The sequence below is a fragment of the Oncorhynchus masou genome, chromosome 2 (assembly GCF_036934945.1).
Source record: "Oncorhynchus masou masou isolate Uvic2021 chromosome 2, UVic_Omas_1.1, whole genome shotgun sequence".
NCBI lineage: Eukaryota > Metazoa > Chordata > Actinopteri > Salmoniformes > Salmonidae > Oncorhynchus > Oncorhynchus masou.
In genome coordinates this window covers 48,650,691-48,672,210 of record NC_088213.1, presented here as the reverse complement: position 1 = coordinate 48,672,210, position 21,520 = coordinate 48,650,691, and the positions used below count along the sequence as shown (strand labels likewise).

The following is a 21,520-nucleotide window of genomic DNA, read 5'->3' as shown; positions in this document are numbered from 1 at the left end:
AAGAACACAGTGGCCTCCATTATTCTTAAATGGAAGTTTGGACCAGGCAGTCCTGAGGCATGGTCCCAGGGCTCAGATCCTCCGGGAGGGGAGAGAGGGCGAGATGGGAGAATTAGAGGGAGCATATCTAAGATCTCACAGGAGAATTACACCAGATTTGACAGACTGACCCTCGTCGCTCAGCAAATAGACTATTGCAGCTTAGATACAGGAGACAGATGGGGGGGCTAGGTTACATCAACAGTTAGCCCCGCACAGGGACAACTAGGCAGGAAACCTCAAACACCTTGACAAAGCACAGCCCCCCACACCAACAGGCCACTAACTTACTACCCTGCGACAAGGCCGAGTATAGCCCACAAAGATCTCCCCGCTGCATGAGCCGAGGACAGGAAGAATGGAAGAGCGAAGAGCAAGCCAGTGAGTCAGCCACCAGAATGGGCTCAGAGGTAGAGAATCCCAGTGGACATAGTTGGCCAGGCAGAGACCGCAAGGGTATTTCGTCATTCCACAAGGCATTTCACAACGACTGACGTTAATGCCACATGACGATAGTCATTCAGCTCCGCTGGATTGTTTATTTTTTAGAACGGGTCGGATCTCAGATGTCTTCAAGAGTGAGGGAACTGTGTGTTCTGATAGGGAGTTGTTTAAGAGAGTACAAAAGATGTCTGCCAGCTCATCTGAGCATTCCTTCAGTAGACTTTGTTGGATTTGATTCTCTTGAAGACCTGTCTCCCCTCCTCCTCCTCAATGGTTGGCACCTCCACTCTATCCAGGGACTGGAGCTCCAGTTTTTCTGTCAGGCTTTCTGTTACAGTGGAGAATAATATAATCCATTATAAAACTGTCCCAATTTGTACAGGACAAACAGCTTTGCAGACTTTCTATAGCTTTCTCTTACCATATCTTGACTGCCCTTTCCTTAATATTTTCCTGTTTCACTTTCTTTGAATGTTAGCAGTAATTGAATTGCATAGTGGTCAGATGTGCTCACTGGGGGCTTCAGTAACTTATATGCCCCTTTTCATTATTGCCGTAACACAAATCCAATTTACTATCTCCCCATGGGCTACAAGTGACATTGTTCATAGTTCGGTAGGACAGTATGAAGTGAGAAGGAGGTAAAATACAGTTTAAATAAAGAGGTGTGGAGGAAAATAGAGAGAGTAGAGAGGAGCAGGTCTAAGGGATGGTGAAGTGCCCTAAGAAGGGCTTTGTCCGTCTCCAGGAAGACCGGGGTGTAAACAGGAAGAAGTGTTTGGAAACACCCAGGCTTAAGTGGTTGAGCCCAGGCCGCATCATTAGGCCTGTCGTTATGACACAGAACCAGTGTCCGTCTTTCTTCTTTTCCCCATAGCAGGCATGAGTCACTCTTGTTAGGGATAAGCTGTTTCCAAAAGGGCCTCTATTTCCTATTTCGTGCTCTACTTTTGACCAGGGCCCATAGGGTTCTCTTCAAATGTAGTGCACTTTATAGGGAATAGGGGGACACTTGGAACTCACCCCATAGTGTCTGCCCAACAACGTTCATCCCAGCCAGAGCAACCCACCCTTCTAATGAATGAATGGATGTATTTTTTTGTATAGACTGATGAATGAGACAATTTTTTTCCTTTTTTGTAGATGGTACAGCAGGTTTTCATAGAAGGCGTACAGGAGCGGATGAGCTAATGCTCACCACTCTAAAATAAGAGTTTGAATGTCCCAAACAAAACTAGCTTGAGGCTGAAATCTTTGGAAAGATTTCAATTCAATGATTCAGAGTGTAATACTAATACTATTGCTATAGGCCTATAAAGTGTATTAACTGATATATGGTTCCTTAAATTTGACATCATGGAGAGGACAGAATGTATGCCTTTGCAGTCATTTGTAATTTCGCAATGAAGAGCCCGGTTTTCTGCCAACCAACCCCAGACCTTTCTTTCCTTCCCACGGACCTTCCTTAGCAATCCATTTGGAATTACATTTCATTCAATTACAGGTTCCCATTCCATGTCGCTCTTCTGCACATGTGGTGTCTTGTTGAATGCCAAACCAAAATATAGTCTCACCAAGACACCAACCAGGCACAAAACCCTGCTGACTGGGTTTGGGCCCTCCTTCACTCAACCAAGACATTCCTGCTCACCGGCAGATCAGTCTGTCTGTGGCCATCGCTGTGTGTCTTTCGCTACAATATTTTCCTGTAGATTTATAGTGTCAGCTTCAATTCAATCAAGTGTCGGGGAGTTTTAGGTTGGTTTCCTCTTAATGGTGGGATAACGTTGGCTTGACAGGGGTGGTCCCTCCCTATCCGCCACTTAAACCAACGTGTCTTGAGTGCCTGAGGCTGGTCTAGCGGGTAATGCCACCGCCTGCAGCACATACAGATTTATGATCTTAATTTGAGCCAATTTGCTACAGCGGGAAAATAATCCTGCAGCAACAGTGAATTATTATGTGGATTATAATTAATGGACATTTTTGTAGGGGTTGACATATCCACGTGGAAATTACAAACATCAGAAGCCTTTTTAAACCTCAAATGTACTAAGTTTTACACTACTGTTCATAAGATTGGGGTCACTTAGAAATGTCCTTCTTTTTGAAAGAAAAGCACATTTTTGTCCATTAAAGTAACATCAAATTGATCAGAAATACAGTGTAGACATTGTTAATGCTGTAAATGACTATTGTAGCTGGAAACGGCAGATTTTTAATGGAATATCTACATAGGCGTAAAAGGCCCATTATCAGCAACCGTCACTCCTGTGTTCCAATGGCATGTTGTGTTAGCTAATCCAAGTTGATCATTTTAAACGGCTAATTGATCATTAGAAAAGCCTTTTGCAATTATAGTAGCACAGCTGAAAACTACTGTGCTGATTAAAGAAGCAATAAAACTGTCCTTCTTTAGGCTAGTCAGTATCTGGACTAGTATCTGGAGTATCAGCATTTGTGGGTTCGATTACAGGCTCAAAATGGTCAGAAACAAAAACTTTCTTCTGAAACTATTCTATTCTTGTTCTGAGAAATGAAGGCTATTCCATGCGAGAAATTGACAAGAAACGGAAGATCTCGTAGAAGACTGTGTACTACTCCCTTCACAGAACAGAGCAAACTGGCTCTAACCAGAACAGAAAGAGGAGTGGGAGGCCCCGGTGCACAACGAGTGTCTAGTTTGTGAAGCAGATGCCTCACAAGTCCTCAACTGGCAGCTTAATTAAATAGTACCCACAAAACACCAGTCTCAACGTCAACAGTGAAGAGGCAACTCCTGGATGCTGGCCTTCTAGGCAGAGTTCTTCTTTCCAGTGTCTGTGTTCTTTTGCCCATCTGAATCTTATTTTAATTGGCCAGTCTGAGATATGGCATTTTCTTTGCAACTCAGCCTTGAAGGCCAGCATCCCGGAGTCGCCCTTCACTGTTGACGTTGAGACTGATGTTTTGTGGGTACTATTTAATGAAGCTGCCAGTTGAGGACTGTTGAGGCATCTCTTTCTCTGTACTTTATAGAATAGTTACACCATTGTATTTGCATCTCATAATGGTGGACAAATGTTTATTTGGGTTCTGTCTTACCTGCTATTTAAAAGAACATTACACTTTCGATCCAAATTTGTGAGATGTTTTCAGATCTCCAAAGTTGACGAATGTCAAGTTGAAACCACGTCCCATCACATTGGTTGTGTAGATCCATCTAGCCTATATGTTTCAATCCCAAATGAATGGAAAAAATAAGGACCACATTAAACTAGGAAATTAGAGAGTACTCATATTTTCAATTTAGTGGTTAAGTGAGGCATATAGCTAGATCTACTCAATGTCATTAGATGTGGTTTCAGCTTGACATTAGTCTACTTTTGAGGTCTGAATACATCTGACAAACTTTCATTTTTTAGTGAAATACCTCTTTAAGTTCTCTCTCCAGAAGCCACATTGAGCTTGATGTTGTTTTTTGTTTGTCTGTGCAGTATGTGGGCTGGATACAACAGTATCAAATCAAATCAAATTTGATTGGTCACATACACATGGTTAGCAGATGTTAATGCGAGTGTAGCAAAATGCTTATGCTTCTAGTACCGACAATGCAGTAATATCTAACAGGTAATCAAACAAAATCACAACAACTACCATATGCACACAAATGTAGGGATGAATAAGAATATGTATATATAAATATATCAGTGCGGCATAGGCAAGATGCAGTAGATGGTCTAGAATATAGTATATACATATGAGATGAGCAATGTTGTACCACAGTATAACAACATCTTGCTCTTTCCACTCTTATGATTTAAAGTCACCAGAATAGTATTTTGTATACGATTACCTGTATAGTTACTGTGAAATGTGTTTGCACCTTGTTTCTGATCTTTCTGGACAGTGTATTGTCGGGATACAATGGTACCATCTTTGCCTATGGCCAGACTGGTAGCGGGAAGACCTTCACCATCACAGGAGGCGCTGAGCGCTACAGTGACCGGGGCATCATCCCTCGCACGCTCTCTTACCTTTACCAGCACTTCAGCCAGGTCAGCCGTGTGATGTGCCTAATGCTGTATAATTTTGGATTATACTGATTTACTCCTTTAGGGGAGAAGTTTTCCTTCTACTTACATTTTCACTTTGGACAACACTTTCCCCACACAAAAACAGCTGTGCTGTGAGCTAACAAACTGAAAAATTCTAAGTAGCGGGTGTTTCGATACTGTACCTCGCGATTTGCATTGTGTGTGGTGCATCTATCATGCTGTAATCTCTTGTGGACAGAGGTAGGTAACATAAATTATATCTAATGTGGAACTTTTATTCAGGTGTAGTGATTTTTTTTTACACTGATCATTTAGACAAATCACGATTTCGCCAGTGCTTGCACTTTCAAATTTTGCAAGGAGAGAGGACATGTGACCCATAGACTTGCCCAAAACTTGCAGAGAGAGGGGGTGGAGCTACCACCCTACTTCTGCTCCTTGTTCTAGTATCATGTCTCCCCCAGAAAATAAATTGAGCTTCTGACGCAATTATGCAAGACTTTAGTTGTGGGTTGCCAATATTAATCAGTCTGTAACTCCAGTTGAGACTGCTTTTATCATATAACTGCTTTGGGTGCCTGTAAATAAAATACACCCATTTTCAGTCAAGTTTAGGCTATTGCACACATTCACTAGTGTGTAGGCCAGCTTTCAGCCAGAGGATGTGAGTGACATAAATGCAGAAAATGGCATGATATCCAATTTAATCATACCAGAAGAAGCCAAGAATGAACTTGTTAATTGGCTTTTGATATATCGCCTCTGTAGCTAGATAAGAGAGATAAAAATCTAACAATCATTACTGACTTATATTTGCAACTAAATGAGTTTGGATATCCCATACACTACAACTATTTTATTAGCAGTGGATAATACATTTTTTAAAATTGATTGATTACGTACCTGTATGGCTTATGAATGCGTTATGTCCTTATGAAGATACCTTCAAATGTGTTACCATAACCACCATAATGGGTCATTGTATTGTCTTGTCTACAGGACAGCAGTATGGTGTACACCACCCACATCTCTTACCTGGAGATCTACAACGAGGTTGGCTATGACCTGCTGGACCCCCGGCACGAGGCCTCTCGCCTGGAGGACCTACCGTCAGTACCTCCTTCTTTCCTTTCCTTTACTCTAATTAGGCTTGTACACTTAAAGAAGTCCTCCAGTGATTTTTGAACTTTTCCTGTTGATAAGTATAAATACAGTACACACACGAAAGGGTAAAAACGTTTTTTGAGCAAAATAGTGTTTTTTTTAGACACAACTTCATGGAGTAGGGCATTCAAGGAGTTGGGCTGATGGGAAGACGTGATGTCATTGAACTCCCCACTTGCTTAACAAACAATAGAAGAGCAATGAAGAACAAAAGAGGGAAGGCCCAACCTCCCCACTTGTGTTATGTCATGACTTACCTAGACCACCTATTGAGATGTCCCCTTTGTTAAGTCAATCAGGTGTTAAAAAATGTGAAAAGAGACTGGAGTGCCATTCAATACAGGCTTGGTACATCCATGACCTTTACATTTATATTTAACCATTGAGTCTTGAAGAATTTATAAATGCCTCATGAGCTTTGTTCAACTGTCATATCCCATCAGATCTCAAAATGTACACCTGTTTTAGTACATTGTTTGTAAACAATGCAATTGTAAACAAACACTGTAGGCTAAAACAATACTTTTCATCTCATGGACGGTCAGTCCTTGTATCCATAGCTCTGTCTCTGAATTTGAGTGGTTACATTTCTCCAGCCCTCTTGCTCGTCTGTTTAACAAAACAGTGGCAGTGGACCGCTTTGTTGTTTTTCCCAATTCCAGAATGCCCCTTTAATACAAACTATACATCTCTATCAGGTTATTGTGTGTGTTATGTATATATTATATTATATTATATATATATATATACACACACACACACTGCCGTTCAAAAGTTTGGGGTCACTAAGAAATGTCCTTGTTTTCCATGAAAACATACAAGAAAGTTGTTGCAAAATGAATAGAAAGTATAGTCAAGATGAAGACATGATTTTTAAGTGAAATAATAATTGTGTCCTTCAAACTTTGCTTTCGCCGAAGAATCTTCCATTTGCAGCAACTACAGCCTTGCAGACCTTTTGACATTCTAGTTGTCAAATTGTTGAGGTAATCTGAAGAGATTTCACTTCTTACGTACCATACGGTCAAGCTGCTCCCACAACAGCTTAATAGGGTTGAGATCCGGTGACTGTGCTGGCCACTCCATTATAGACAGAATACCAGCTGACTGCTTCTTCCCGAAATAGTTATTGCATAGTTTGTAGCTGAGCTTTGGGTCATTGTCCTGTTGTAGGAGGACATTGGCTGCAATTAAGCACCGTCCGCAGGGTATGGCATGGCGTTGCAAAATGGAGTGATAGCCTTCCTTCTTCAAGATCCCTTTTAAACTATACAAATACCCCACTTTACCACCACCAAAGCACCCGCAGACCATCACATTGCCTTCACCATGCTTGACAAATGCCGTCAAGCACACCTCCAGCATCTTTTCATTTTTATGCGTCTCATGGATGTTCTTCTTTGTCATCCGAACACCTCAAACTTAGAATAGAGAAAACTGTTATGGACAGACCAATCTTCCTCTGCCCAGTGTCTATGCTCTTTTGCTCATCTGGCGTTTTGCAGGTACTATTTAATAAAGCTGCCAGTTGAGGACTTGTGAGATGTCTGTTTCTCAAACTAGAAACTCTGATGTACTTGTCCTTTTACTCAGTTGTGCACCGGGGCCTCCCACTGCTCATTATATTCTGGTTAGATCCCGTTTGCGCTTTTTGTGACGGGAGTAATACACAGCGTTGCATGATATCTTCAGTTTCTTGGCAATTTCTCGCATGGAATAGCCTTCATTTCTCAGAACAAGAATAGACTGATGAGTTTCAGAAGAAAGTTATTTGTTTCTGGCCATTTTGAGCCTGTAATCGAACCCACAAATGCTGATGCTCCAGATACTCAACTAGTCTAAATAAGGCCAGTTTTATTGCTTCTTTAATCAGAACAACAGTTTTCAGCTGTGCTAACATAATTGCAAAAGGGTTTTCTAAAATTATAAACTTGCATTAGCTAACACAACGTGCCATTGGAATACAGGAGTGATGGTTGCTGATAATGGGCCTGTGTACGCCTATGAATATATTCCATTACAAATCTGCCTTTTCCAGCTACAATAGTCATTTACAATATCTGCGCTGTATTTCTGATCAATTTGATGTTTCCTTTCAAAAACAAGGACATTTCTACCTTCAAACTCAGTGCCTCTTTTCTTGACATCATGGGAAATTCCAAAGAAATCAGCCAAGACTTCACCTCCACAAATCTGGTTCATCATTGGGAGAAATTTCCAAATGCCTGAAGGTACCATGTTCATCTGTACAAACAATAGTACACAAGTATAAACACCATGGGACCATGCAGCCGTCATACCGCTCAGGAAGGAGACTCATTCTGTCTCCTAGAGATGAACATACTTTGGTGCGAAAATTGCAAATCAATCCCAGAACAACAGTAAAGGACCTTGTGAAGATGCTGGAGGAAACAGGTACAAAAGTATCTATATCCACAGTAAAACGAGTCCTATATCCACTTAACCTGAAAGGCTACTCAGCAAGGAAGAAGCCACTGCTCCAAAAAAGCTATACAAAAGTCAGCCTACGGTTTGCAACTGCACATGGGGACAAAGATTGTACTTTTTGGAGAAATGTCCTCTGGTTTGATGAAACAAAAATAGAACTGTTTGGCCATAACGACAATCGTTATGTTTGGAGGAAAGAGTGTGAGGCTTGCATGCCGAATAACACCATCCCAAACATGAAGCACGGGGGTGGCAGCATCGTGTTGTGGGGGTGCTTTGCTGCAGGAGGGACTGGTGCACTTTACAAATTAGATGGCATCATGAGGGTGGAAATTATGCGTATATATTGAAGCAACATCTCAAAACGTCAGTCAGGAAGTTAATGCTTGGTTGCAAATGGGTCTTCCAAATGGACATACATTTTCTACCGGATTGAGGTAAGGGGCGTTGTGATGGCCACTTCAATACCTTGACTTTGTTAGCCGTTTTGCTACAACTTTGGAAGTATGCCTGCCAGAGCCGCTGTCTGTCCGGAGCTGCCAGAGCCGCCCGTCAGTCCGGAGCTGCCAGAGCCGCCCGTCTTTCCGGAGCTGCCGGAGCCGCCCGTCTGTCCGGAGCTGCCGGAGCCGCCCGTCAGGCCGGAGGTGCTGGATCCGCCCGTCAGTCCGGAGGCGCCGGAGCCGCCCTTCAGTCCGGAGGCGCCAGAGCCGCCCGTCATTCCGGAGCCGCCAGAGTCGCCCTTCACTCCGGAGCCGCCAGAATCGCAGACCCTCAGTCCAGAGGCTTCCCTCAGTCCAGAGGCGCCCTTCAGTCCAGTGGCGCCCTCTACGAGGGTCTTCAGTCCAGGGCCCGCTGTCAGGGTCCCCGCTTCAGAGGCGCCACCTAAGTGGGCCAAGACTGAGGTGGAGTCCCGCACCCGAGCCGCCGCCGTAAAGAAGGGACCCCCACCCGGACCCTCCCCTTTAGAGTCAGGTTTTGCGGCCGGAGTACGCACCTTTGCGGCCGGAGTCACGCCCTGGCATTAGAGAGGCTTTTTATTCTCTATTTTGGTTGGGCCAGGATGTGACAATGTTTTTGTATTTATTTGTTTTTGGCCGGGTATGGTTCTCAATCAGGGACAGTTGTCTATCGTTGTCTCTGATTGAGAACCATACTTAGGTAGCTCTTGCTCACATTGGTTTTGTGGGTAGTGGTTTCCTGTTTTTGTGTTTTTTCACCTTACAGGACTGTTTCGTGAACACTTACCATGCTGCGTGTTGGTCCGATGATTCCTATTCCTCATCATCAGACGAAGATCAGAGTCGTTATAGCATGTTTCTAACAGAAACAGCATTATATTGTCAGCTCATATCTGCATGAAGCTGGATTCAATGCTCTCGTCTGCATTAAAATCAAATATCTACGTAGGTTGGATGTGACCGCAGAGATGAGGTGCGCACTGTCGACCACACCCCCTGACTTTGAGAAGCTCCTACGAGACATGCATCAAGCACACCCATCTCATTAGTGGAGGTGAGAAGATACATTATGTTAGACTAATTTGCAATTGACTGTCATAGCCCCACATTAGAAATATGTGATAGTGAGTTGAGAAGACAATCAGAAATACTGTTAGATTTCAATTGACTACCATAGCCCCAAATAAAATAGTTAACATGGGCTTTTAATTACAATTTTTTTTCACGTGGTTGGGGTTGTGTTAATTTTCAGATACTATATCAAAATGGGGTCGTGGGCCAAAAACCCCTGTCCTATAGTGTTCGCTGTCATTGCATTCTGAATCAGTATTCATGTCCATTTTGACATTTGAAACAAGATCCCGCAATGATAACCCGTTTCCAACAATTTCCAAGGTACGATCATTGATTGGTGTCAGCAAGCATTGGATGGAGGTACTATCCACTATTGTTTAATACATAATTTTTAAAAATACAAGTGAATCGGGACACAGTAATATCCAGTGGGAGCTAAGAAGGATAGCACCCCAGTAAAGTCATCATGACCGTTGATGACCGAACATTAGCAAGGAAGGTCAAGAACTATCCTACATTACCTACCTCATCCCCATACTGTATTTATTTATTTATCTTGCTCCTTTGCACCCCAGTATCTCTACTTGCACATTCATCTTCTGCACATCTACCATTCCAGTGTTTAATTGCTATATTGTAATTACTTCTCAACCATGGCATATTTATTGCCTTAACTCACCTAATCTTACCTCATTTGCACTCACTGTATATAGACTTTTTGGTTTATTTTGTTCTACTGTATTATTGACTGTATGTTTTGTTTATTCCATGTGTAACTGTGTTGTTGTATGTGTCGAATTGCTATGCTTTATTTTGGCCTGGTCGCAGTTGCAAATGAGAACTTGTTCTCAACTAGCCTACCTGGTTAAATAAAGGTGATTTTTTTTTTTTTGTAAAATGTGTATTAACAACATGTCAATCACCCATTTGCATGATTTCAAACTTTCACTCAGCCCTCTCATCCTCTTCGACCCTGTCAGTCAATCAATCCTGTGGGATGTTTTTGCTGGTTGTGGCCTAGGATGTGACACCCAGCATCTGTACAAGCCATCTCTATTTGATGTCACATGATGTGGGCAATAACTCATCCACTGTTTGTTTCTCAGAGACTGCATCCTAAATGGCACCCTATTCCCTACATAGTGCACCCATAGAGCTCTGGTCAAAAGTAGTGCACTATACAGTAAAGGGAATATGGTACCATTTGGAACGCATACAGATTGTGTCTGTCTATCACATAGAATCTGGGAATGGGGTAGATACAGCATGTGTACAGCAGGCTAGGGCGCTGGGCTGTAGCCCAGTGACTTGGACTGTGTTCCAATTGGCACCCTGTTTCCTATGTAGCACATTACTTTTGAACCAATAGTGCACTATATAGGGAAAAGTAGTGTACTATATAGGGAGTAGGGTGCCATTTGGGACATAGCCTTGCAGATGCAGTTTGTTTGGATTGAAGGCTGGCCTCTGGGAGGGGGGAATGATGTAACCTTATTAAATAGCCTCAATGTGGAGTTAGTGTCATTAGGCCAATTTTTATGATGTATAAATCACAGATATTTAAGATATCACAAATTCAAATAAAGCTAAAATTACAGTAAGCAAAAAGGAATACGTTATATACTCACATTACTCACTATGGATCCCTTTTGGAGTTTGAGTTTTGAACAGATATTATGAACAAGCCCTCTTGTTGATTGGAGGCACTTTTTTCGTATAAACATTATCTCAGGCTGGTGAAATTTGTGTGTGTGCTTGCCATCTTGACTCTACAGGAAAGTTAACATCATGGAAGACCCGGACCAGAACATACACCTGAGAAACCTGTCACTCCATCAATCAGCCAATGAGGAGGAGGCTCTCAACTTGCTCTTCCTGGGAGACACCAATCGCATGATTGCAGAGGTAAGGAGTTGGAAGCAAAAACCCTAAAAAGGCCTTTTCACAATGCTAGCTAGTCTGTGGTCACACAAGCATTTATTAACCCTGGGCTAAGGATTCACACTTGTATTCCAAAGCCCTGGACACAATGTTATAAGTAATGAGACTTTTATTAGCACCTTATTTCCTTTTGCTTCTAGCCTAGCATTTGATTTCCAACAGTGATAGTTTGTGTAAATCTTGCTGTCTGACCTACAAAACAATGTTTCACTTTTGAAATTCGATCTTGCCACAATACAGAGAATGTTGACCACAAATGAGACATCAATACAACTTTTCTGATCCAGGTGAAATCATGCAAAAATATTTAATGGATTTATCCAATTAAATGTAAATAGAAAAGTTATAAAAACAGACAAATGGAGTGTTTGCCCCCCCTTCCAGAGAGTTTGTAGCTTTAGTTGGATAAATTAGAAGACGTTAGCCAGCCTGCACAGCAACCATTTTTGTTAGGCATTGCAACCAATATTTTTGCACGGATGAAGTAGTATGAATTTACTTAACAAAATAACTTGCAGAATGCATTACAGGCATCACAAATATATGTAAATTAGGTGACAGTGCAGCATTTTTGATTGGACAGTGTGCTTTCTGGGCATTGTTCTTAACCCTGTTTCACACTGGCTATTTTGGCACTGTGTTTCTGGGGCTAGCCCTGAAAATCCGGTGCTAACCCTGCTCTGGAGCAGAGCTGGCTAGCCCTGGGCTAAGGTTGGCGCAAGCCCATTTTAGAATGTGAAAATGTGAACACTCGCTTAGTTGCGGCCTAAAATCTCCCTAAGCCCAGGGCTACGGAGGTTCTTAGACCTGGGATAAGGTTCAGTGTGAATATGCCTAAAGGGACCTAATAGTAACGTTGCCTAATGTCTTTAGGACCATGGAATGACATTTGTGACTTAAAATCAAGCAAACCTTTTTAATTTGAGAACAAAATTCTTATTGCAATCCAAAATACTGATATTGAAAGCAAAACATTAACCCAAAAGTATTGATAGCAAAATAAATAATGTTGCAAGGAAATAATTTTGAAAGGCAAGAACAAATGAATTATAAATTAATGCAAAAATATATATCTTTGAAAACTTTTAAATGATAATGCAATTGCGATGAAAAGCTTCCATCGTTGCTTTTTTTTGGGTTATGTTACCCTGCCCTTTGCTTTCGCTGCCTTTTCTTTGCAAAGTTTTGACACATTCATTGACGCCCCTCTATTGGTCAACCGGTTTTGCAATGACAGTTCATCCTCATTTTTAAAATCCGAGCTAGCGGCTTAAAATAATTGGCCAGTACACCTAAACTCAGCAAAAAACGAAACGTTTCTCTCACTGTTAACTGCGTTTATTTTCAGCAAACTTAACATGTGTAAATATTTGTATGAACATAACAAGATTCAACAACTGAGACATAAACTGAAAAAATTCCACAGACATGTGACTAACAGAAATTGAATTATGTGTCCCTGAACAAAGGGGGGATCAAAATCAAAACTAACAGTCAGTATCTGGTTTGGCCGCCAGCTGCATTAAGTACTACAGTGCATCTCCTCCTCATGGACTGCACCAGATTTGCCAGTTCTTGCTGTGAGATGTTACCCCACTCTTCCACCAAGGCACCTGCAAGTCCCCGGACATTTCTGGGGGGAATGGCCCTAGCCCTCACCCTCCGATCAAACAAGGAGTCATCAGGCCAGGTAGTCCTGAGGCATGGTCCTAGGACTCAGGTCCTCCGAGAGAGAGAAAGAAAGAGAGAAAAAGAGAGAGAGAATTAGAGAGAGCATACTTAAATTCACATAGCACACCGGATAAGACAGGAGAAATACTCCAGATACATTGTTTGAACTGAAGACAAATGAAAGTTAACATAAGCCCTAGATGCCTTTAATTGCAGAATTTATAGGCATGCCCAATTTAGGCATATTTTTGGACAACGTGATATTTCGCTTCAAAGTGAGAACTTGAAATATAATGTAGGTCATTAAATAATCGAAAGAAAAACATGTTTATTTATTAGCGTAGTGGTTATAACTATTTGTGCAATTCATGTGAAATAAGCATAATGTGAAATCATTGTCAAATGCACAAGAGTTACTGTTGCATGTAGGTCTAGATTATTTATTGATCAACTCTAAACCAATTGCAAGTGGCGTAGAAACCACTGACTCCACTGACATTTTTCTATTATCGCCACACCTGCCGGTAACTCTTAACTGGTTAATAAAGCTTCATGAGGTGTCATAAATATCTGTCGACTAGGTGAGACTCACGACTAAAGAGGCTTCATGCATAGTTTTTTTTTTACCCATAGGAGTAGGAGTAAAATGTCTCTATTCTCAGTATTTTCAACCAATTTTCTACTCTGAGACACTTTGTGGATTCTGGCCTTGGATTGTGCAACATTTGCCCACTATTTTGCACACCATGTCATGCCCTGACCTTAGAGATCCTTATTATTCTCTATGTTTGGTTAGGTCAGGGTGTGACTCTATGTCACACCCTGACCTATGTCTTCTGTTTCTTTGTTTTTGGCCGAGTGTGGTTCCCAATCAGAGGCAGCTGTCTATCGTTGTCTTGTTCTCCGCCTTGGTCTCCTTCTACCAACGAGAGCCGCTACACACCAGTTCTGTCAAAATTGTTGTTAATCATTGCTAGACAACCATTTTCAGGTCTTGCCATTGATTTTTCAAGCAGGTTTAAGTCAAAACTGTAACTCTGCCACTCGCGGACATCCACTGTCTTCTTGGTAAGCAGTGCTTGAAAATATGGAGAGTTGTATTCAGTAATGTTTTGTATTGGATTTGCCCTAAACATAACACTTTGTATTCAGGACAAAAGGTTAATTGCTTTGCGTTGTTGCATACAGGTTGCATGTTTTGGAATATTTTTATTCTGTGCAGGATTCCTTCTTTTCACTCAATTAGATTAGTATTGTAGAGTAACTACAATGTTGTTGATCCATCCTCAGTCTTCTCCTATCACAGGCATTAAACTCTGTAACTGTTTTAAAGTCACCATTGGCCTCATGGTGCAATCCCTGATCGGTTTCCATCCTCTCCTGGCAACTGAGTTAGGAAGGACGCCTCTATCTTTGTATTGACTGGGTGTATTGATACACCATCCAAATTGTAATTAATGACTCAAAGAGATATTCAACGTCTGCTTTTAAAAGTTTCACCCATCTACCAATAGGTGCCCCTCTTTGCGGGGCATTGGAAAACATCCCTGGTCTTTGTGTGTGTGTGTGTGTGTGTGTGTGTGTGTGTGTGTGTGTATAATGTGTCTGTGCCTATGTTTGTGTTGCCTCAGAGTCCCCGCTGCTCCATGAGGTGTATTTTTATCAGTTTTTTTTTTCAATCTAATTTTAAGGTTTGCATGAGTTACTTGATGTGGAATAGAGACTACATTCCATGTAGTCATGGCTCTATGTAGTACTGTGTGCCTCCCATAGTCTGTTCTGGACTTAGGGATTGTGAAGGGACCTCTTGTGGCATGTCTTGTGGGGTATGCATGGGTGCCAGTAGTTCAAACAAACAGTGCATTCAACATGTCAATACCTCACATATAAGTAGTGATGAAGTCAATCTCTCTTCTACTTTGAGCCCGGAGAGATTGACATGCATATTAATGTTAGTGCAAGTACCTCTTTGTGGCACCTGACCACACGACTGAACAGTAGTCCAGGTACAATGAAACTAGAGCTTGTAGGACCTGCCTTGGTTGATAGTGTTAAGAATGCAGAACAGCACTTTATTATGGTCAGACTTCTCCCCGTCCGAGCTACTGTTGTATCAAAATGTTTTGACCATGACAGTTGACAATCCAGGGTTACTCCAAGCAGTTTAGTCACCTCAACTTGCTCAATTTCCACATTCATTACAAGATTTAGTTGGGGTTTAGTGAATGATTTGTCCCAAATACAATGCTTTTTGTTTTTGAAACATTTAGGATGAACTTATTCCTTGCCACCCACTCTGAAACAAACTGCAGATATGTGTTGCAGTTATTTCAGTCACTGTAGTAGCTGACGTGTATAGTGTTGAGTCATCCGCATACATAGACACACTTTTTTTTACTCAAAGCCAGTGACATGTCATTAGTAAAGTTTGAAAAAAGTAAGGGGCCTAGACAGCTGCCATGGGACATTTTTATTGTACCTGGATTTTGTTTGAAAGGCTTAAATTGAAGATATGGGAAATAGGAGTGGCAACATAGAAAAAATTGACAAGAAACTAAAGATCGCGTACAACTCTGTGTTATGGTCAGACTTCTCCCCGTCCGAGCTACTGTTGTATCAAAAAGAACAGCGCAAACTGGCCCAAACCAGAATAGAAAGAGGAGTGGGAGTTCCCGGTGCACAACTGAGCAAGAGGGCAAGGAAATTAGTGTCTAGTTTGAGAAACAAAGGCCTCACAAGGCCTCACAAGTCCTCACCTGGCAGTTTCATTAAATAATACCCGAAAAACACCAGTCTCAACGTCAACAGTGAAGAGGCGACTCCGGGATTCTGGCCTTCTGGGCAGATTTGCTTCAGAAAAGGCCATATCTCAGACTGGCCAATAAAAAAAGATTAAGATGGGCAAAAGAACACAGGCACTGGACAGAGGAACTCTGCCTAGAAGGAATATGAATGTCACCTGTTATTAGCAAGTTATTGATTTCATCAACCTTGTTTCTTAAGCTACATATCTTAACGTGGGCTATTCTTAAAACTTCTGGGATGCTTGATTGTTTTTATTGCTTTATTGGAAAGCTTAGCAGAGGCATGCTCAGGTTATTTATGTTAGTGCAGGGTAAGCTGCACACAGGGGACTTCCTGTTAGTGCACACCACCTCAGTACTAACAGTATTACTGTGGTTCATAGTTATATGATCAATTAGGTTACTTACATTGTCTTCAAACACCCCTGGGATAATGAACATTTGCTGAAACATTATGACAACTCAGTGACACAATGGTAGGGATTAAATGATCTGTACTTGGGTCACTGATAAGTCATTGTCTCAACGCATCCTTAAAATGCTGTGAAAGGATCCAGGAACCCAAATTATTTGGGTGGATCCCATCCCCCTTGAAATGCGAGCTTTGTTTCCAGAAGGTATCAAAATTGTAAATAAATGTTATACCCACAGAGCTGCAATGGTCTCTTATGGAGGGCTGAAAGTCTGCTGAACCGTTCAATGACAAGATTTAGTGTGGGCAGAGGTCCAGATATTATGGGGCATTTGTTGGTGTCAAGTAGTGACCCAATCAGTTCTTTAAAATCCATCTCCAGCTATTCTCAGCTGTCCTTCATAATGTAATTTGACCCCACATCAACCATGACAGTATCAGCCCCCAGTGACTGACGCACAGCCCCAAGTACAGATACAGTGGGGAGAACAAGTATTTGATACACTGCCGATTTTTGCAAGTTTTCCTACTTACAAAGCATGTAGGGCTCTGTAATTTTTTATCAAGGGACACTTCAACTGTGAGAGACGGAATATAAAACAAAAATCCAGAAAATCACATTGTACGATTTTTAAGTAATTAATTAGCATTTTATTGCATGACATAAGTATTTGATACGTCAAAAAGCAGAACTTAATATTTGGTACAGAAACATTTGTTTGCAATTATGGAGATCATACGTTTCCTGTAGTTCTTGACCAGGTTTGCACACACTGCAGCAGGGATTTTGGCCCACTCCTCCATACAGACCTTGTCCAGATCCTTCAGGTTTCGGGGCTGTCGCTTTGTAATACGGACTTTCAGCTCCCTCCAAAGATGTTCTATTGGGTTCAGGTCTGGAGACTGGCTAGGCCACTCCAGGACCTTGAGATGCTTCTTACAGAGCCACTCCTTAGTTGCCCTGGCTGTGTGTTTCGGGTCGTTGTCATGCTGGAAGACCCAGCCAAGACCCATCTTCAATGCTCTTACTGAGGGAAGGAGGTTGTTAGTCAAGATCTCGCGATACATGGCCCCATCCATCCTCCTCTAAATACGGTGCAGTCATCCTGTCGCCTTTGCAGAAAAGCATCCCCAAAGAATGATGTTTCCACCTCCATGCTTCATGGTTGAGATGGTGTTCTTGGGGTTGTACTCATCCTTTTTCTTCCTCCAAACACGCCGAGTGGAGTTTAGACCAAAAAGCTCTATTTTTGTCTCATCAGACCACATGACCTTCTCGCATTCCTCCTCTGGATCATCCAGATGGTCATTGGCAAACTTCAGACGGGCCTGGACATGCGCTGGCTTGAGGGGGGACCTTGCGTGCGCTGCAGGATTTTAATCCATGAGACTCTGGTCCCAGCTCTCTTCAGGTCATTGACCAAGTCCTGCCGTGTAGTTCTGGGCTGATCCCTCACCTTCCTCATGATCATTGATGCCCCACGAGGTGAGATCTTGCATGGGGCCCCAGACCGATGGTGATTGACTGTAATCTTGAACTTCTTCCATTTTCTAATAATTGCTCCAACAGTTGTTGCCTTCTCACCAAGCTCCTTGCCTATTGTCCTGTAGCCCATCCCAGCCTTGTGCAGGTCTACAGTTTAACCCTGATGGCCTTACACAGCTCTCTAGTCTTGGCCATTGTCGAGAGGTTGGAGTCTGTTTGATTGAGTGTGTGGACAGGTGTCTTTTATACAGGTAACGAGTTCAAACAGGTGCAGTTAATACAGGTAATGAGTGGAAAACAGTAGGGCTTCTTAAAGAAAAACTAACAGGTCTGTGAGAGCCGGAATTCTTACTGGTTGGTAGGTGATCAAATACTTATGTCATGCAATAAAATGCAAATGAATTACTTAAAAATCATACATTGTGATTTTCTGGATTTTTGTTTTAGATTCCGTCTCTCACAGTTGAAGTGTTCCTATGGTAAAAATTACAGATCTCTACATGCTTTGTAAGTAGGAAACACTGCACTAGTTAAGTGCTGAAGATAATAGTTCAGGAGATACAATTGACACATTTAACTTCTGAAATTAGCAATCAAGCTAGTTTATACAGTAACAAACAAGTTGCTAGCAAGTTATGCAGCCCACTCTGGGTCTTCCATTCCTGTGGTGGTCCTCGTGAGAGACAGTTTCATCATAGCGGTTGATGGTTTTTGCGACTGCACTTGAAGATACTTTCAAAGTTCTTGAAATTTTCCGTATTGACTGACCTTCATGTCTTAAAGTAATGATAGACATTTTTCTTTGCTTATTTGAGCTATTCTTGCCATAATATGGACTTGGTCTTTTACCAAATAGGGCTATCTTCTGAAAACCCCTCCTAACTTGTCACAACACAACTGATTAACTCAAACACATTAAGAATGAAAGAAATTCCACAAATTAACTTTTAACAAGGCACACCTGTTAATTGAAACGCATTCCAGGTGACTACCTCATGAAGCTGGTTGAGAATGCCGAGAGTGTGCAAAGCTGTCATCAAGGCACAGGGTGGCGATTTGAAGAATCTCAAATATAAAATATCTTTTGATTTGTTTAACACTTTTTTGGTGTTATTTCATAGTTTTGATGTCTTCACTATTATTCTACAATGTAGAAAATAGGAAAACTAAAGAAAAACCCTTGAATGAGTAGGTGTTATACATGTTTGACCGGTAGTGTAACCAAATAAAAAATTATAGGCAAAGAGGGAAGCGTTTCATCGCAATCATTGCAATGGTTTCACTTTTTTTTTTTTCATTCATTTGCAATTAATTTGTTTTTGCCTTTCAAAAGTATTTATTTGCAATATTTAGCTCTCAATACTTTTGGGTGAATGTTTTTCTGTTTTGCATTATTTTCGCCCGCTGTCTACACAACCTATCCCACAATTTCAAAGTGTATACTACATCGCTAGTGAATAGAATTTGCTAGGGAATTTCTGAAATAAATGTCTGTAAGCAGTGTAACTCAACCTCTGAGCAAAACCCCTGAGCAAGCCTCTTCTGTATCCCAAATCAAAATAACATTTTAATTCATCACATGCGCCAAATACAACAGGCGTAGGCTTTACAGTGAAATGCTTACTTACGATCCCTTTCCCAATTATGCAGAGTTAAAAAGTATAAAAATTAGAGGAATAAAAACATATATTTTTTTAAATGATCACATAGAGTATATGGGTGCCATTTGGGACGCAATCTCTGACAATCATTATGAATCGTCTGTATTATTGACAAATGCACTATGTATACGTTATGACAGTGTCGTATAGTCTAATTGTAGATGCTCTGTAGTCTCTGGAATCACTTTTTCCTTTGCAAAAGCCCTGAGGTCCCACTGTCCTTATGTTCACAACCTGTTGGACCTGGGTTTCGAACCGGAAACCTTCTGGTTGCTGGTCTGCTTCTCTAACCTCAACAAACTGGCTATGGGGGAGTACTATATTGGGGAACTCATATTGGGCACAAGGATACTCTTTCAGTGTTCCTAGCTCGACAACCTAGAGTCACTGTCTTAAGTTGTAAAATTCATTGTTTCTTGTTTTAGTCCTCTGACGATCAAGCACAGCTGGGGAACACTGTGTATAACCCATGTGTCCATTCATAACAGTCCACCCACACAAATAACCTTTTGTTAAAGGTTCCTCTTTGGGGCTTGATCCTTCATTAGAAGCCCCTCATGCTTCAAGGAACCCAAATAATCGCTGACATCAATTTATCCACATCAGACCACTGTGTTCCAGTTCCTCATATTCTTTCTTTCATTCTTTATTTTCATTCCCTTGTTCTCTCACTCTTGAGTACTCGCGCCAACACTCAGAAGACCATGATCTCATTGGCTCTGAGATTTGGTAGCTCAATTTTTTTATTTTTTACATCGGATATGAAATACACATTTTAACCACCCTCCACCCCACCAGGAAGTCTTTCCTTTCATCTGTTCTCTGTCCCTCCCTCTATCCCTTCGTCCCTCACCTCTGGTCAGCCCACATGCGGGCCTCGCCCCTTTAACGCCATAATCACTCCCCCTCACTGCTAGTGGGATTTACTGTTCAGTACTCTTCTCCTGATGGTCCTCACAAGCTGCATGCTGTCAGGGGGTCCTGCTCTTGTTTTTTTAAATATATTTTTTTACCCAAGCCCAAAGGCCCTCATTCACAGCTTGCCGACTCATAGACCCATGCGCTCCATGTGTGGTCGACGTGTGGTCAGTGTTTGGTCAATGTGCGGTCAGAGGCACACAGAGGTGGTGCAGGGTCAGCTCGCTAGTGTACAAACAGACATTGGTCTGGTGGGTTTGAGTCATCCCTTCGTGTTGCTGTTTTCCACGAGAGGAGATATTTTTGGGTAAAATAGGAGGTATAGAGAGGGGGAAATAGGGGAGAGAGGGTGGAAGAGGGAGGGAGTGATGAGTTAGTTATGTGACATTGGAAGAGGGAGATTGGTGAGGGAGTGGAAGAGAGACTGAAGATGATGAGATCGAAATGACCTTCCAGCTAGAGGATATGGCAATGGATTGGGCAAAGAGACAGAGAGGCAGTCCCTATCCTGTCCTATTTTCTATAGTGGAGAGAGAGTGTGATAATGCAGTCAAACCAATGTTTGCAGTGGAATAATCTAGCGGTCGACCGATTTATGATTTTTCAACACCGATGCCGATTATTGGAGGACCAAAAAATGCCAATACCGATTAATCGGGCGATTTTATATATATATATATATATTTGTAATAATGACAATTACAACAATGAATGAACAATGAACACTTATTTTAAAGTAATATAATACTTACAGTTGAAGTCAGAAGTTTACATACACTTAGGTTGGAGTGACTAAAACTCATTTTTCAACCACTCCACAAATTAAATTTCTTGTTAACAAACTATAGTTTTGGCAAGTCGGTTAGGACATCTACTTTGTGCATGACACAAGTAATTTTTCCAACAATTGTTTACAGACAGATTATTTCACTTCACTTTCACTGTCACAATTCCAGTGGGTTA

General features: G+C 41.6%; 1 protein-coding gene across 1 annotated transcript in view; it reads left to right on the top strand.

Annotated features, from left to right (window-relative positions):
* LOC135553159 (kinesin-like protein KIF6) overlaps window positions 1-21,520 on the top strand; it is an 89,013-nt gene that overhangs the window by 23,643 nt on the left and 43,850 nt on the right. Inside the window, exons 4-6 of the mRNA XM_064985322.1 lie at window positions 4,373-4,520; window positions 5,520-5,629; window positions 11,440-11,569. Of these exons, the coding sequence (XP_064841394.1) occupies window positions 4,373-4,520; window positions 5,520-5,629; window positions 11,440-11,569 (388 nt within the window). The remainder of the gene's footprint in view (window positions 1-4,372; window positions 4,521-5,519; window positions 5,630-11,439; window positions 11,570-21,520) is intronic.